Source organism: Mustela putorius, unplaced genomic scaffold (genome assembly GCF_011764305.1).
Source record: "Mustela putorius furo isolate JIRA1106 unplaced genomic scaffold, ASM1176430v1.1 tig00000876_pilon_pilon_pilon, whole genome shotgun sequence".
Classification (NCBI taxonomy): domain Eukaryota; kingdom Metazoa; phylum Chordata; class Mammalia; order Carnivora; family Mustelidae; genus Mustela; species Mustela putorius.
The window spans coordinates 736346-755132 of record NW_025421506.1 but is presented as its reverse complement, the minus strand read 5'-3'; the positions used below and the strand labels follow the sequence as shown (position 1 = coordinate 755132).

At 40.0% G+C, this 18787-nt stretch overlaps 1 protein-coding gene across 2 annotated transcripts in view; it reads left to right on the top strand.

Moving 5' to 3' along the window:
* Window positions 1–1058: 1058 nt before the first annotated feature.
* UBQLN1 (ubiquilin 1) overlaps window positions 1059–18787 on the top strand; it is a 53210-nt gene continuing 35481 nt past the window's right edge. The window contains exon 1 of one of the 2 annotated variants that reach the window (XM_004774077.3): window positions 1059–1537. In XM_004774077.3, the coding sequence (XP_004774134.1) occupies window positions 1358–1537 (180 nt within the window). In that variant the 5' untranslated portion in view covers window positions 1059–1357. The remainder of the gene's footprint in view (window positions 1538–18787) is intronic. The other variant, XM_004774076.3, reaches the window with a different exon arrangement.

Genomic DNA, 18787 nt, shown 5'->3' with positions numbered 1-18787 from the left:
TTCCCATTTGCGCAATACTGATTAATAAAGTTTATGTCCTAGGTTCTCTATTCCTTGCAAGTCATCTTTAAAGGCAAATGATGACGTCATTTCAAATTCAGGACTGTCAGGGGAAAAATAATCAACTTATTTCTTATTTGTGCCCATACTTTACTGAAAACGACTTTTGAACAGCTAACTGCCTTTAATGACACCTGAAGTCTGAACTGCGGCAGTAACTTGATGATCGATAGAGGATAAAATGAACACCTCGGCTACATTAAACGGCCCAGGTTGGGGGGCAGTTCTTTTTCTCCGTTTCTGTCCCACATGTTTTAATGGATAGTGTTCCGAGAATTCGGGACGCCTGCGCAGGGCTGTCAGAGCGGGAGGAGAGGCCACTGTCAACAGAGGTGGCCTGATCGCCAGACCAGACCGGGCTGACCCGAGGGCGGGACGCTGTGGCCGTGGAGCAATGACTCCGCGGGATCGCGCAGGGTGTCTGCGGCCCATTTTTCCTTCGTTACGATGAAGATCGTTCCTCCATTAACTTAGCTTCCAACTCCCGCGCACCCGACCATAGGCTCAACCATTTAAAATCCTACAAGCAGGCAAACGGAAGGATGTTAAAGCCACAGCACAGCTCGCCAGCATTTTCACGGGGCGCTTGCAAAGGCGACGCGAGCGTGAGGGCGCGGAAGGGCAGGGCAAGGCCACCGCGGGGTCTGCACCGGGTGGGGGACGCGATCTGGACCACCACCGCGCAGGCGCATGGGTGGCTGCAGCGCGCAGTGGTCGAGCCCCCTTTCTAGTAATTTCGCTAGTCGTGAGGTCATCACAGCGCGCCGTCACAGCACCTCCCAGAACCCCCTAATTTATTTTTTTCGCGAAGGGGATGAAATGAAATGAACTGATCTCTCCCGCCCCATTTTGCTTTTAGTCCTCCACTCCGGCTGCGCGCACCCTCTGAACAATGGAGCAGGAGAAGGAAAGAAAAGCGGCGGGAGGTGGCCGCGGGGCCGGCCGGGCATGACTCGGCGACGCCGCCAGCCGAGTTACCCGGCGTGCCCTGCGCGGCGCCGGCCGAGGGACGTGGGGGGAGGGGCGGGGAGGAGGAAGAGCGGCGGCGGCTGCGGATGTCGCTGCGACCGAGCGGCGTCTGAACACACGGCGGCTGCCGAGCGCCCGAGCCGGGCCTGCGCCGGAGCCCACACCGAGCTCCGCGGCCCCTCGCCTGCCAGGGCGGCCTTACACCCGTTGTCGCTGAGGCGGCGTGCCGCGCATTCTCCGCTGCCCGGGCCGGCCGGCTCTGCCGTCTGCTGGCTCCCCCTCGCTCGCCCGCTCCCTCCTGCGCGCCTGAGTCACCGCCGCCGCCGCCATGGCCGAGAGTGGTGAAAGCGGCGGCCCTCCGAGCTCCCAGGACAGCGCCGCCGCGGCCGAAGGTGCCGGCGCCCCCGCGGCCGCTGCCTCGGCTGAGCCCAAGATCATGAAAGTCACCGTGAAGACCCCGAAGGAGAAGGAGGAGTTCGCTGTGCCCGAGAATAGCTCCGTCCAGCAGGTGAGGGCCGCCCTGGCCTCGGGCCCGGGGTGGGGGTGGCGGCAGGACCTCCGCCCGTGGAAGGAGGGACGGTTTTGGAAGGGCCTGGAAGGGATCGTCCCCCGAGGTGCCCTCGGCCCCTCTCGCGGGTTGCTTCTCGAATTAGATCACACCCAAGTTGCTGGGTGTGCTCCTTGGGACACCGCAGAGGCTTGTGGCGGGGCCCCGCGGCCTGTTTGTGGGACGCGGCGACGCCGCTTCCCTCCGCGCCCTCCTCCTGCTCCCGCGTCCGCCGACCACCGGCCTCCTCCCCCAGCTCCCCGCCCCCCCGCCGCCTCCCTCCGGCTGCTCACAAAGGAAAGGGACCACCGCGGCTCTCCGGGCGGGGTGGAGGCTGGGCTGGGGCAAGGGTTCGCTTTGGCCTCATCTGTGGTTTTGTCTCATGAATTAAAAAAAAAGGGGGGGGTTGCTCATTGTTTCTACCTGCTTGCGAGTTAAGGTAGATTTGGGGGCGAGGAGCACGTGTACATTTAGTTTTCCGTTTTGATGGCTGAAATTTATCCTACCTTGCAGTCTTCAAGAAAAAAACCACCCTGACGTAGAAATTGTTTTCAGGCGCATCTTAATAGTACTAGGCTTGAGGAAAGGTGGATGACGACTTTCATTGATGACTTGCTGTTTTCTTTTTCGCATATTTATCTCACATCTCTGAGGTGCCAGCCATTGGGAAGGTTTTTGTTTGATTTTAGAGGGATGGTAGCCACGTTTTGCAGGTACTAGCGATTGCAGTCGAATAAAAGAGAACAAAATTAGAGTTAATGGAGAATATTACCAAATAATGTACTACTTAAAAGCTGTTGAGGTATACAGACTTGGCTGTTAAGAATCTTGAAGAATTCAACAAATTTGCTTTAGCTTATTGTTGAATGTACATCCCAGGATATTTTTTCATAATTGTTGAATTGATCTCTGACGATCTAAAATAATGCGAAGTCTGTGAGGAAACAATTCCTGAGAGGTACATGTAAGTTTGAACAGGAATAGTAAATGGAGTATTGGTTTATATAGTTCAGTTCTGAAAGGTGGTGTGTTTTGTGAAGCAGTAAATTGAGTGTACCATCACGGGAGAAACTTTTACCACCTTCCGAATCACATTTTGGGGGGGTGTTCTCAATTGTATAAAAATTTCCTTTAACATCTTTGTTTTCCAACATAAAGGAAGGTTGAAAGAGTGGTACAGTGAATATTCACATGTGCATCACCTGCAATTGACATTTTGCTGTATTTGCTCTGTCAGGCAACTAATCACATATTAGTTTCCTTTTTTGGGAGGCATTTCAGAGTGAGTTGCAAATACCACCATTAAATGTTTTTCACAAATACATGCACCTGTATGACCCAAAGCTTTATCAAGTTGCAGAACTTTATAGTTGACTGGAAAGTTCTCCTTTGACCTTTCCCAGTTGATTTAGTCCCACTCCCCTCCATCCACCACTGACTTCTTGTTTTTCACTGTTAGTCTGTTCTGGAACTTCATATAAATGAGATGAGAGTATGTACTCTTTTGGGAAAGGTTTTTTCACTCAGAGTAATGTTTTTGAGGTTCTTTCTTGTGTATACCAGTAATTTCTTCTTGCTGTGGTTCCCACTGTATGAATATGTACTCCTGTTGAGGACCACCTGGGCTTCTTGCACTTGGTTGCTGTGAACACTGTTGTACACATTTTTGTTGGACAGATGTGTTTCTCCTATTAAATACTTGGAAGTGCAATGACTGGGTGATAGGATAGCTATAGGCTTAGTTCTATAAAAAACTATGTTTTAAAAAAGAATTCTAACATCTTGAAGTTCCACCTAGTGCATGGGAGTTCCTGTTGCTCCACATCCCTGCTAGCATTTGATAGTGTCTGTCTTTTTTTCATTTTAGCTCTTCTAGTATATGTGTAGCAATACTAACTTTTAAGCCTGTGGGTCTTCTTTCTAGGATTCAGGTCTCTACTTTCCTACCTGCTTTTCAGCACTTTATTGTAAAAAATTAGGGAGAAAGAGTAAATATTTTGTAAGTTGAAAAATTCATTTAAGTCATTTTAAGATGTTCTGTCTGTGAGGGTTGGTTTGTTTTTGCTTTTTGTGATGGTGGCCTTAGAGGTTTAAAGTCTGTGGAAGTTTTAATCTTACTCTTTTGTAACCAAAGTAAATTTGTTAAATTAAAGCTTTTCTAAAACAACTTACTCTAATGGCAGTTGAATTTTTATTCTGAAAAATGCTTTCTGTTGAAGCAGAAAACATGATTTAAAAAAAAAAAAGAAAGAAAACATGTAACACAGCACCAAGAACCTGAAGACAAGTTGAACTATCTGTGGGGTCTGTTAAGGGAAACACATACAGGAAAAATAGGAGTGTATGAAAAGCAATTGGCAGATGATTTGTAAATTTGACTTGCACAAGAAATTATATCATTTTATAACTTAAATTTTAATTAAATGGTTTGATTTAAACTATTTGTTACAGAGTAAAATCTGTCATTAAAATACATTTAATGACTTTAAGATTCCATGTTCAGTAAAAATGCTGAGTAAAAAATTGGGAAATATATGGTCCTGAAAATTTTTATCTAATTTTAAGATGAAGAGGGTATGGTAGGCAAAAGACTTAGAGAAGGAAAATACTGAAGGCTTAGACATTTTATAAGCAAATTCCATATTCTACAGTTAAGAACCTCTTTCAGTATGGGTTTCTGTATAATGTAAATTTTGTTAGTACATTATACTGAAATAGTATTTATATGAATGTTCTAATAATCGATTGGATGAAATTATATTAAGCTTTTTCTGGGTCATTTATAAAATACATTGTAAGGTGGTAACTAATTTTCTTATTTTATCCTCGGGTTCTGTTTGAGTGTATATAACTAATAGGCAGAAACAGGATACCTTAATACAGTTGGTATTTAGTGTTGCTTATTTGGAGTTGATAATAACAACACTTTGAAGTTAAAGTGAAATTTATTTGATTGAGCAGTCAGTTGAGTAATGTTTAAATTTCTAGGTAAGGGTGGTTAGAATATAAACTTAACGGTGTGTGTTTCAAGGTGATTTTGTAAATAGGGGTTTTCATAATATAAGTAAGGAGATTAAAAAAAAAAAACAACCCAGATAAGTTGTGTGTATTGGTACAGAGTCCCTGAGTAGGAGACCTTTTTTTCCCCCTATTAATTATTCATTATCTACTATGGGAAACAGTTTGAGGACTTCCAAGTGTCAACAAGAGAGATGAAGTCCAAAATGGGATTGGGGTGGGGGTGTAGCGTGTGTCCACTGTTCATTAAAATTAGTGCAGAGAATAGAAGGGAGCTGCCAGGTAATATCTAACTAGCTTGTTCTGGGATTTTATAGCTCTGTTGGTTAGAGTGTAAGATTTGAAATACAGTTATCTGAAATATTCAGGCAACATACATTCTAATTTCGGAAAATGTTTTCATTGCTTGAAACTTTTAGAAAAGTATTAACATACTTAGTCATAACAAATACTGTATTGCATAGATTTGAGCCTTTTCTTGCTAAGGGAGATTGCTGTGTGTCATGATCATTACCACCAACACCATTTAACTTTCTACTTTATGATGGATCTAAAATGCACTGTCCACTTTGGTACTACCAGCCACAGCTGATTGTCAAATACTTAAAATGTGGTTGGATTGATTTGAAATGTGCTGAAAGTGTAAAATACGGATTTTGAAAACCTGTGATTATGTTCTTTCACTTAGTGTAATGTTTTCAGGGTTCATCTGTGTTGTTGTAGCATGGATCAGCTCTTTTTATTGCTGAAAAATATCCCATTGAATGGATATATTTCTCATTTTATTTCTCCATTCATCAGCCAGTGGATTGTTAATCATTTGGGTTGTTTCATTTTGACCAGTCTGAATAATGTTTCTGTGAATAACTCAGAAATTTTCATGTGGACATACGCTTTTGTATTTCTTTGTACCTATGAGTGGAAATGCTGGGTCATGTGGTGACTCTATGTTTAACTTTTTGAGGAACTGCCAAACTATTTTCCAAAGTGACGGCACCATTTTAAATTCCCACCAGCAGTGCATGAGGATTCCAATTACTCCACATTCCCCGGAACACTTGTTATTGTCTGTCTTTGATTATTGCCATCCTAGTTATTGCAAAGTGCATCTCATTTTGATTACATGACTCAGTGTGGCTTTTTTTGGGGGGGGAGTCCCCAAACCCCTTCAAGGAGGACCATGAGATCAAAACTATTTTCACAATAATTCCATTGTGTTTTTCTAGTTCTCTCAAAAATCAACAGCATGTGAAAATGTGAGATATGGAGACAGATTTGAAAATCCAGTTCTCTTCCATTAGACTAAAGTGATGTGCAAAAATTTAAAACAGTGTTACTCTTCACACTGGGGAAATATAGTTACTTTTCATAAGAATGTTACTTATATTAACATGTAATGAGTTTATTGTTATTTTTAAATGCATGTTTTTAAAGATTCCTCAGTTTTAATTTTTAATATAGCAAAAACGTCAGTAGATACACATTCATAAACAAAAACTGGGGTTTCAGGGCGCCTGGGTGGCTCAGTGGGTTGAGCTGCTGCCTTCGGCTCAGGTCATGATCTCAGGGTTCTGGGATCGAGTCCTGTGTCGGGCTCTCTGCTCGTCAGGGAGCCTGCTTCCCTCTCTCTCTCTGTCTGCCTCTCAGTCTACTTGTGATTTCTCTCTGTCAAATAAATAAATAAAATCTTTAAAAAAAAAAAACTGGGGTTTCAAATTTCTAAGAGTGGTGTCCTGAGACTAAAAATTGCTCTGAGAATTTAATAGATTAAGTAGGTACTTTTAAGATTTAGGTTTGACTCCACTAAGTTGCCATTGTCTCTTGCTTGGAAACTATAGGAGCTTGCTGGTGAGTCTCCCTACCTCACTGCTCCCCCCCAACATTCATTCCTACAACAATCTCTAAAGAATGTTAATCAGATCATATTATCCTTAAAACTAATAGCTCCCCACTGATCTTAGACTTACATACTTTGCTTTGAGGCCCTGTGTGCTTACAGTGCCTGCCTACGTCTCTCTCCATTCTGATGTGTTCTTTCCTCCTTGGTCACTTAAGTCTTGCCATATTGACTTTTTAGTTCCCTGACCTGTTGTTACAGTTTTTTTTCCTGCCTCAGGACTTCTTTGCCATTTGTTCTTGCTACCTGGAATGCGTCCTACTCTGCACCTTACTACCTGTACCTTAAATCTCAGGGCAAAGGTCCCTTTCTCAGAGAAGTATCCCTGATTGTCTAGACTAGATTGGGATTCCCTGTTGTATTTTCTTATAGCACTCTGTTTTTCGGTTATAATTCATCACAATTTAAATTCATTATTTAAATGATTATTTGATTGATGCTTATTTCTTCTGCTAGAGATGATCTTTGTTCATCATTATGTTACCAAAGCATAGCACATAGTTTGGATTCAGTAAATATTTGTTTACAGGTGAATCTAGACCATTATGCACAATAATGTGTATTTAATAAAAACTGCCAGTTATTCAGATGACTGTTAAATGACTATGCATTTTTCCAAAGATGGTTCACAACTAGTATAATCTTATTTTTTTTACTTATTTTTTAAAGATTTTATTTATTTAAGAGAGAAAGTATATGTGTGAGTGAGGGGTAGGGAAGGGGGGACAATCTGAAGCAGACTCCATGCCGAGTGCAGAGCCTGTCTCAGGGCTGGAACTCAGGATCTGACGTGTAATCAGCAGTGGGGTGCTTAACAGACTGAGCCCACCCAGGCACCCAGACAGCTAATTAAATGCATAGGAAAGAAGTAAGTACAGTCAGTGGTGTGTTGGTAAATGTTTATCAACCTCTTTTTCAGGAAAAAATAGCACTGATTTGTAGTGTTTGGTGATTTTCATGGTGTACTCTTACCATGGCAGATATTAAGCTACCGATATTAAACTGGCTTACAAAATTCCTGAAAATCTAGCAGTCTCAGCTAACAGGAGTCATTGATTACAGTGCTTTAGTGTGGGGGTCAGCCAATGATAGTGGACCAAATCCACCATGTCCATTCACTTACTTGATTATCTGTGACTGCTTTCAAGAATGACCATATATGCTGGGGGGAGAGGGGTTGAGAGAAGGGGGGCGGGGTTATGGACATTGGGGAGGGTATGTGCTTTGGTGAGTGCTGTGAAGTGTGTAAACCTGGCGATTCACAGACCTGTACCCCTGGGGATAAAAAGATATTATATGTTTATTAAAAATTAAAAAAGAAAAAAGAATGACCATATGGCCCACAGAACTGAAAATATTTATTCTTTAGCCCTTTTCAGAAAGTTTGCTGACTTCTGCCTTAGGCATTAGAGCTAACTGTTCTAGATCTTGTCACATGGGTACTCAAAATTCTTCTCCCTGGAAAATTTTACCATGGCTTAAATACAGTGCTACATAATAGAAATTTAATGCAAGCCTTATGTAATTTAAATGTTTCATATTCACTTAAAATTGAAAACTTTTAATTTTAAGATACACATAAAATTTACCATCTTAACCATTCTTAAGTGTACAGTTCAGTGGCTTTGGATACATTTTGCATTGTTGTGCAACCATTACCCTCAGCCATCCCTAGAATTCTTTCCATCTTGCAAAACTGAGATACTGTAACTATTAACAGTAACCCCTTTCCCCTTCCACCAGCCCCTACAAGCATTCTACTTTCCTTCTCTGAATTTGACTACCCAGGTATTGCATAAAAGTGGAATAAGTATTTGTTCCCTTTATGACTGATTTCAGTTAATGTCCTCAGGTTTCATCCATGTTGTAGCAGATGTCAGAATTTCCTTCTTTTTTAAGGGTGAATGCTGTTCTGTTGCACGTATTTGCTGTTTTGTTTATCCATTCATCAGGTGATGGACACTGCATTGTTTACCTTTTGGGTATTGTAATTTTAATAATATGTTTTATTTAACGCAGTATGTCCTGAATGTCGTTTCAACATGTAAGTAGACATAAAAAGGTGAGATACATTTCCTTTTTTTTTTTTTTAAATTCTAAGTCTTCAAGATCTGAAGTATATTTTATGATTATAACACATCTCAATTTGGACTAATGTTATGTGTGACTACAGACTTCTGAATTACATAGAGCACCTAATAGAGTCTTCAAGTCTTGCTCCTTACTTACCTTTCCTCTATTATTCACTGCATTTCAGCCATTCATATGTCTTGTTTCCCCCAGATACCACTCACTAGTTCTTTTCATCTCTGGGCCTTTGCCAGTGCTGCTAATGACAGTAATAGAATAGCTATTATTTATTCTAGACTTACCAAGGTGTAATACATTATTATTATTATTTTAAGTTTCACAGCTTTATGATGAAAGTATGATTAACCCTTTTTTAAAATGAAGAAAAAAGGATACCTGGGTGGCTCAGTCAGTTAAGCAGCTGACTCTTGGTTTCAGCTCAGGTTCTGATCTCAGGCTCATGAGATCAAGCCCTGCATTGGGGGCTGTGCTTAGTGTGGAATCTGCTTAGGATACTCTCTCCCTCTCCTTCTGTCCACCTGCTCTGTCTCTCTCAAAGAAATAAATCTTTAAAAATAAGAAACAGGGGCGCCTGGGTGGCTCAGTGGGTTAAGCCACTGCCTTCGGCTCAGGTCATGATCTCAGGGTCCTGGGATCGAGTCCCGCATTGGGCTCTCTGCTCAGCAGGGAGCCTGCTTCCTCCTCTCTCTCTGCCTGCCTCTCTGCCTACTTGTGATCTCTCTCTGTCAAGTAAATAAATAAAATCTTTAAAAAAAAAAAAAAAAAAAAAAAAAAAAAAAAAAATAAGAAACAGATTCAGGTTAATAACGTGATCAAATTCAGATATCTGTTAAATAGTAGAGCCTAGGTGTTCAGATCCAGTGCCTAGCTTTGGACCCCACACTTAACCACTATTCCAGGCTGCCTTGACTTTTCTCTGGCTGAGTTTTTCTGTCTTAAAGCTCATTTGTTTGTTTTTATTTAAATTCCAGTTAAGCTATAGTGTAATGTTAATTAGGTATACAGTTTAGTGATTCAAGTTTATTTAAATGTTAATTAAAAAATGTTAACAGAGTTTGATTGGACTTACCAGTCTAAGTGAGTTCAACAATTCTAATTTGTGATACCATTTTGTGATTATATGTACTTTATCTTTCCCATCCCATACTGAATTTGCAAGGGTAAGGGCTGTTTTGCTTACCCCTCAGTCCCATGGTGCTTGGCACCTGTTGTGTAATGCAAGTATTATTAAATGAGCAGATGGTGTTTTAAAGATTTATTTGCAATATCTTTTCCTTATTTGGGGGATACTTTTAACAGTGATTTACTTAGAAAAATGTGATGTTTGTTTTTAGTTTAATTGTCTAATGGCATTATTTCTGTTGTTTTTCTGTGCAGCTTCCACTATTTAAAAAAAAGAAAATCTCATTAAATTAGGATTGGAGGGGAGCCTGGGTGGCTCAGTGGGTTAAGCCTCTGCCTTCCGGCTCGGGTCATGATCTCAGGGTCCTGGGATCAAGCCCCACATCGGGCTTTCTGTTCAGTGGGGAGCCTGCTTCCCCTCTTCTCTGCCTGCCTCTCTCCCTGCTTGTGAACTTTCTCTCTCTGTCAAATAAATAGATAAATAAAATCTTTTAAAAAAAATTAGGATTGGAATTTTTTTAGAGACTAAAGTTGTTACCTTCTGTAAATCTGCTGTTTGATGCAAAAAGTTTTGAGTTAGTATACAAAACGTTCCACTCATTACAGGTATGATAAAAATTATATATGTGTGCCTGTACTTAATGCAAAGTATTTTCATTACCTCAGAAGGTATGAAGTCTGGTCTTTACAGGTAAACTTATGCCATCATGAGCTAGTTTGATTTCTTACAGATGTAACATAGACTGCTTGGTTTATTTATTACTGGTGAAGGAGCTGCTGTTACAGATTTCTACAGTTAGACTTGGGTATAATGATTTTTGGTAAAAATTTTTTATAGCCTTTAAGACTCTTCTGGCGGTTCTGTTCAGAAAAGTATTTATATACCCATATGTAACTTTCTGTTTATTCATGTTTAGCAGATGGGTCATTGCTCTGCACTTTGCTTACTGTCCTTTCACCTGTTGGTGGTCTTTCATATTGGCATGTTTGGAACTAACTTATTCCACTATTATTTATTTATTATTTGTAAAAGTCTTGGTAGGATTTTGAGAAAGGTGAAGTGTGTGTTGGCATATTAATTTAAGTATATTGAAATGTGATCTATATTTTGGAGAGAACATGAACATTGGAATTGGAGAGATCTTTGAGCAAGGTGCTTTACTCCTTTGAGCCTCACTGGCAGCATTTTTAACTTGGATATAATACTTGTACTTGATTCACTAGATTGTATGGAGGATTTCGTGAGATAATATGTATAAAGTGCCTGGCTCAGCATTTATTTGCTGTACTTGTATTGGTTTCTTCCCTCCCACATCCTTTTATTTGCCAGTGAATTGAGTCTTAATTTTTTGCAGCAGAAGAAAGCTTAAATAGTATCCTAGCATGTGAATAGATAAACATTTAGTTTTCTGTTCTTTGTCATGTTTAGATCATAGAAACTTTTTTTTTTTTTAAAGATTTTATTTATTTATTTGACAGACAGAGATCACAAGTAGGCAGAGAGGCAGGCAGAGAGAGAGAGAGAGAGGGAAGCAGGCTTCCCGCAGAGCAGAGAGCCCGATGCGGGGCTCGATCCCAGGACCCCGAGATCATGACCCGAGCCGAAGGCAGCAGCCCAAACCACTGAGCCACTCAGGTGCCCCAGATCATAGAAACTTTTAAAAATAGTATATTTTATGGCTAATGCACTATAATGTTTATGGCTGAGTGTTCAATTTTATATTTATAAGAAGGTGCCCTTTTCCTGTATAGCTGCTCCTGTATCTAGTTAAGTCTCATACTAAATATCTTTGTGTTAGATTTATGCGGTGTTTTTTTTTATGAGAATACTAATTAAGGTCACTTGGACATCACTATTTGGAGAGTGATAACTGGATGAACTATAACATAGGATGATTTATTGAGTATGGATTTGTTTGAAGAGATTAGCAATATTGAGTGAGGAACTGATTAAAAGACTTGTGACTTAAAATACTAAAATAGCAAATGTTAGCACGTAGTATATTATTCAGACAACTACTTAGAAAATTCTTGCTAAATGCTATCCATATGTGGTTCTGCAAGGAATACAATTAGTATGTGTCTTTTAACATTCAGAGCTTTTGTTTTAAAAGGTTGCAAGGGTGCCTGGGTGGCTCAGTGGGTTAAGCCTCTGCCTTTAGCTCAGGTCATGATCTCACAGTCCTGGGATTGAGTCCCACATTGGACTCTCTGCTCAGCAGGGAGCCTGCTTCCCTGCCCCCCTCTGCCTGCCTCTCTGCCTACTTGTGATCCCTCTCACTCTGTCACATAAATAAATAAAATCTTTAAAAGATTGCAAAATATATTTTTTTCTGAAGATACTTAATAGGAGCAGAGACAGCTAAAAGCAAGTTTGGATTGTGGGATAGTTGTAAAGGATGACAGTATTTCTTTTAGCTAAGTTAAAAGTCAGATTAACTTAATTGTATTTATTTTATTATTTTTTTAGGTTAACTTTATTTTATAAAAGTGGTTATAATTCAAAGTTTATCTTCACATAATTAGGGTAGAATATTTGAGTGTTTGCATGAGTGTGAGTATTCTGCCACTTCACATACCTCTTTAAATTCTTGCATCAGCCCTGCAGATTAAATATTACCTCCATTTTACTGATGAGGGAACCTAGGGTCAGAGAGCCTTAGGTAACAACCTCAAGGTTTGAAAGTGGCAAAACCAAGATTTGAACTCTGGTCTAAATGTCTCAAGAACATTCTTTTTTTTTTTTTTTTTTTTCTTACCACTTGGTTCCCTCCTCACTCCACCTGCATGTGTGTCTCTTTCTTCCCCCAGTCAGTCAAGAACAGGAAGTAAGTGAAGTGGACCCTGAACAGCAGAGATTGGTATCATAAAATCTGATATACTACATCACACGTTTTCATGTCGGGAGAGCATTTCAGATTATCTCAGCATTCTATTTTATATGCTTTTCTAATTTTTTTTTTTAAGATTTTATTTATTTATTTGACTGACAGAGATCACAAGTAGACAGAGAAGCAGCCAGAGAGAGAGGAGGAAGGAGGCTCCCTGCTGAGCAGAGATTCCCCGATGCAGGCCTCAATCCCAGGACCCTGGGATCATGACCTGAGCCGAAGGCAGAGGCTTTACAAACCACTGAGCCACCAAGGCGCCCCTGGTTTTCTAATTCTTGATTACTTATTTGCCTCTTCCTCCTGATTAAAAACAGCAAATTTGGGGGGAAGGGGAGATACGCTATCAAAGTAAGAACTCAGTCTGGCAAAAAAGCAGATAAAGGACACCCTGAGAGTCTGGAACAGTGTCATTGTATTGCAGGACAGCAGTTGATACGAGTGCAGCAGTAACTTCAGCCTTTTCAAAAAGTTACATTATATTCAGTAGAATGGAAAATAATTTTGGTAATCATACAGGGTAAACATAAATTAGCTGGAGAATCCATTAATGTGAAACACCTAACTTTGGATGATGTTGAGAGAAGTGGCTAGTGACAGTTGTTTTGTACATGCTGGTTTAATTTCAAATTATTTGAAGTATTTCAGAATTTTGACTCTTCTGGTTATTGGGAAAATGTCTACTACTTGTAAGTTTTCAACTGTTTGGCTCGTTGGTTATTACTGTAGGTTGTCAGTGCAAGAGCAGAGTAGGAAGCATATATTTATAGGAAACATGGATCCTTAGAGGCCCATTCTAGCAAATATTTTTCATTTTGAGTTAGTGGTGGCAACATGGGCCTCAGGACAAAAATAAGAGTATCTAGATGGTCTACATACAAGTAAATTATAAAAACCTTTCCATTGTGGTTAAGATTCTTCCCTAGGTATATGGAAACACTTTATATAATTTGTTGCATAAGTTTTATGTTTCTGCAGAGAAATAGTATCTGTGGGCTATAAAACCCCTGTGTAAAACTGCTTTGTAAAACCTCTTTGATAGTTTTCAAGGTTGCTGGTTTCTTTTTTTTTTTGTCTTGTCAACACTACTTAGCCTCTGATTTTCTCTTTGTGTTCAGTAAAAGGGTAGTAAATAAAACAGACATGGAAGTAGAGTTCAGATGTTAGAAAATTTTGATATTTTGAAGCCACTAGTAGCTGAAACTCCTTCCATCTGCCTGAAGAGTGCAGAATAGGAGTTTAAGGAAATCTGAAGTATGTAGAGTTTTGGTCCTTCTATAAAAACATAACATTGTTGGGTACTAAACAAGAAAAATATGCAGCCAAGAATATTTTGTCCAGCTAGGCTGTCATTGAAAGTAGGAGGGGCACCTGGGTAGCTCAGTCGTTAAGTGTCTGACTTTGGCTTAGGTCATGATCCTGGGGTCCTGGGATCAAGCCCTGCATCAGACTCCCTGCTCAGCAGGAAGTCGCTTCTCCCTCTCCCACTCCCTCTGCTTTTGTTCCCCCTCTCATTGTGTCTCTGTCAAATAAATAAATAAAATCTTAAAAAAAAAAAGAAAAAGAAAATAGAAGGAGTGATAAAAAGCTTCCAGGACAAAGAGAAACTAAAAAAAAAAAATTGCAATAAACAAACCAGCCCTACAGGAAATATTGAAAGGGGTCCTCTAAGCAGAAAGAGCCCAAAAGTAACATAGACCAGAAAGGAACAGAGACAATATACAGTAATAGTCACCTTATAGGCAATATAGTGGTGCTAAATTTGTATCTTCCAATAGTTACCCTGAATGTAAATGGACCGAATGCCCCAATCAAAAGACTTAGGGTATCAGATTGGATGAAAAAACAAGACCCATCAATATGCTGTCTGCAGGAGACTCATTTTAGACCCAAAGACACCTCCAAATTTAAAGTGAGGGGGTAGAAAACCATTTATCATGCTAATGGACATCAAAAGAAAGCTGGGGTGGCAATCCTTATATCAGACAAATTAGGTTTTAAACCAGAAGACTAATAAGAGATGAGGAAGGACACCATATCATAAAGGATCTATCCAACAAGAAGATCTAACAATAGTAAATATTTATGTCCCTAACATGGGGGCAGCCACTTATATAAGCCAGTTAATAACAAGAATCAAAGAAACACATCAACAGTAATACAGTGCTAGTAGGGGACTTAAACACCCCGTCACTGAAATGGACAGATCACCTAAGCAAAAGATCAGCAGGGAAATAGTTTTAATTGACACATGGGTCCAGATGGACATCACAGATAGTTTCAGAACATTCCATCCCAAAACAACAGAATGCACATTCTTCTCTAGAGCACATGGAACATTCTCCAGAATAGATTACATCCTGGATCACAAATTAGGTCTTAACCAGTATCAAAAGATTAGGATCATTCCCTGCATATTTTTGGACCACGACACTTTGAAACTCGAACTCAACCAGAAGAGGAAAGTTGGAAAGAAGTCAAATATGTGGAGGCTAAAGGATGAATGGACGTACTAAAGGATGAATGGGTCAACCGGGAAGTTAAATAATTGAAAAAAATTCATGGAAACAAATGAAAATGAAAATAAAACTTCAAAATTTTGGGGATGCAGCAAGGCAGTCCTAAGAGGGAGGTATTTGCAATAAAAGCCTTTCTCAAGAAGCAAGAAAGGTAGAAAGGTCTCAAGTACACAGCCTAACCCTACATCTAAAGGAGCTGGAGAAAGAATAGCAAATAAAGCCTGAACCCTGCAGGAGAAGAGAAATAACTAAGATCAGAGCAGAAATCAATGAAATAGAAACCAAAAGAACAGTAGAACAAATCAATGAAACTAGGAGCTGGTTCTTTGAAAGAATTAATCATATTGATAAACCCCTGGCCAGACTAACAAAAGAAAAGAGAAAGGACCCAGATTAATAAAATCATGAATGAAAGAGAAGAGATCACAACCAACACCGAAGAAATACAAACATATTATGAGCAGTACTATATGCCAGCAAATTAGACAATCTGGAAGAAATGGATGCATTCCTAGAGACATGTAAACTACCAAAACCTGAACCAGGAAAAAAACAGGAAACATGAACAGACCCATTAAGGGTCTGTCAAATAAATAAATAAAATCTTAAAAAGATTTTACTGAAGCAGTAATCAAAAATCTCCTAACAAAAAAAGAGCCCAAGGCCAGATGGCTTCCTAGGGGAATTCTGCCAAACATTTAAAGAATTAATACCTATTCTTCTAAAGCTCTTCCAAAAAAAAAGAAATGGAAGGAAAACTTTGAAACTCATTTTATGAGTTTCATCAGTTACGAGTTTCAGCAATGAGGCCAGCATTACCTTGGTCCCCAAACCAGATAAAGACCCTACCAAAAAGAATTACAGATGAATATCCCTGATGAACATGGATGTAAAATTTCTCACCAAAATACTAGCAATAGGGTCCAACAGTATATTAAAAGGATTATTCACCATGACAAAGTGGGATTTATTCCTGGGCTTCAAGGTTGGTTCAACATCTGCAAATCAATCAGTGTGATACAATACATTAATAAAAGAAAGGACAGGAACCATGTGATCCTCTCAATAGATGCAGAAAAAACATTTGACAAAGTACAGCATCCTTTCTTGATTAAAACTCTTCACAGTGTAGGGATAGAGTTATTAAGCAGTCAGTGCCACTTACAACTGTACCCAAAACCATAAGATACCTAGGAATAAATCTAACCAAAGAAGCAACAGAAAACTATAAAGTACTCATGAAAGAAACTGAGGAAGACATGAAGAAATGGAAAAACATTCTATGCTCATGGATTGGAAGAACAAATATTGTGAAAATGTGTATGCTACCTAGAGCAATCTACACATTTAATACAGTCTCTATCAAAATGCCGTCAACTTTTTTCACAGAAATGAACAAATAATACTAAGATTTTTATGGAACCAGAAAAGATTCCAAGTAGCCAGAGGAATGTTTAAAAAGAAAATGAAGATGATGGCATCACAATTCTGCACTTTAAGCTCTATTACAAAGGTGTCACCATTAAGACAGTTTGGTACTTAATGGTACAAAAACAGACACATGGATCAATGGAACAGAATAGAAAACCCAGAAAAGGACCCTCAACTCTATCATCAACTAATCTTTGATAAAGCAGGAAAGAATATCCAGTGGAAAAAAGACAGTCTTGGGGCGCCTGGGTGGCTCAGTGGGTTAAAGCCTCTGCCTTCAGCTCAGGTCATGATCCCAGGGTCCTGGGATCGAGCCCTGCATTGGGCTCTCTCTGCTCGGGAGGGAGCCTGCTTCCCTTCCTCTCTCTCTGCCTGCCTCTCTGCCTACTTGTGATCTCTGTCTGTTAAATAAACAAACAAAATCTTATATAAAAAAAAAGTCTCTTCAACAAATAGTGTTGGGAAAATTGGACAACCACGTGCAGAAGAATGAAACTGGAGCATTTCCTTACACCACACACAAAAATAGACTCATAATGGATGAAAGACCTAAATAGGAGTCAGGAGTCCATTAAAATCCTTGAGGAGAATACAGGAAGCAACCTCTTCAATCTCAGTCTCAGCAACTTCTTCCTAGATATATCACTAAAGGCAAGGGAAGCAAGAGCAAAAATGAACTTTTTTTTTTTCTTTTTTAAATCAAGATAAAACCTTTTGCACAGCAAAGCAGTCAACAAAACCAAAAGACAACTGACAGGATGGGAGAAGATATTTGCAAATGACATGTCAGATAAAAGGCTAGTATCCAGGGGCACCTGGGTGGCTCAGTGGGTTAAAGCCTCTGCCTTCGGCTCCGGTCATGATCCCAGGGTCCTGGGATTGAGCCCCACATCGGGCTTTCTGCTCAGTGGGGAGCCTGCTCCCCCTCACCCCAACCTGCCTGCCTCTCTGCCTACGTGTGATCTCTATCAAATAAATAAATCTTAAAAAAAATGGCTAATATCCAGAATCTATAAAGAACTTCTCAAACTCAATACCCAAATAATCCAGTCTGAACAGATATTTCTGCAGAGAAGACATCCAGATGGCCAACTGACATATGAAAAAGTGCTCAGCATCACTCGGCATCAGGGAAATACAAATCAAAACCACAATGAGCTACCACCTCACACCAGTCAGAATCGCTAAAATTAACAAATCAGGCAATGACAGAGGTCGGTGAGGATGCAGAATGGGGAACCCTCCTACACTGTTGGTGGGAATGCAAGCTGGTGCAGCCACTCTGGAAAACAGATGGAGGTTCCTCAAAAATTTGAAAATACAGCTACCCTACGACCCAGCAATTGCACTCCTGGGTATTTACCCCAAAGATAGAAATGTGATCTGAAGGGGCACGTGCACCCCGGTGTTTATAGCTGCAATGTCCACAATAGCCAAACTATGAAAAGAGCCCAGATGTCCATCGACAGATGAATGGATAACGAAGATGTGGTGTGTATATATATAGAATGGAATATTATGCAGCCATCAAAAACATGAAATTGTGGGATTGGGAGGGAGACAAACCATAAGTGACTCTTAATCTCACAAAACAAACTGAGGGTTGCTTGGGGGAGGGGGTTTGGGAGAAGGGGGTGGGATTATGGACATTGGGGAGGGTATGTGCTTTGGTGAGTGCTGTGAAGTGTGTAAACCTGGTGATTCACAGACCTGTACCCCTGGGGATAAAAATATATGTTTATAAAAAATTAAAAATTAATTAAAAAAACATGAAATCGTAACCATTTGCAATGACATGGTTGGAACTGGAGGGTATTAATGCTAAGTGAAATAAGTCAGTTAGAGAAAGACAATTACCATATGATCTCACTGATGTGGAATTTGAGAAACAAGACAAAGGATCATGAGGGAAGAGAGGGAAAAAATGAAAAGATGAAACCAGAGAGAGGCAAAACATAAAGGACTTTTAATCTCAGGAAACAAACTGAAGGTTGCTGGAGTTGGAGGGGTGTGGGAGGGTTGGGGTGGCTGGGTGATGGACATTGGGGAGGGTATGTATTTGGTGAGCTCTGTGTATTGTGTAAGATTGATGAATCACAGACCTCTACCCCTGAAACAAACAATACATTATATGTTAATTTAATTTAAAAAACCATAACATTGTTTATGTTGATCATGTTTGGATTATAGTTTTCTGAAGTACAACATATTTGGAAAAGCATATCATATTTGTTTGATATGGTAT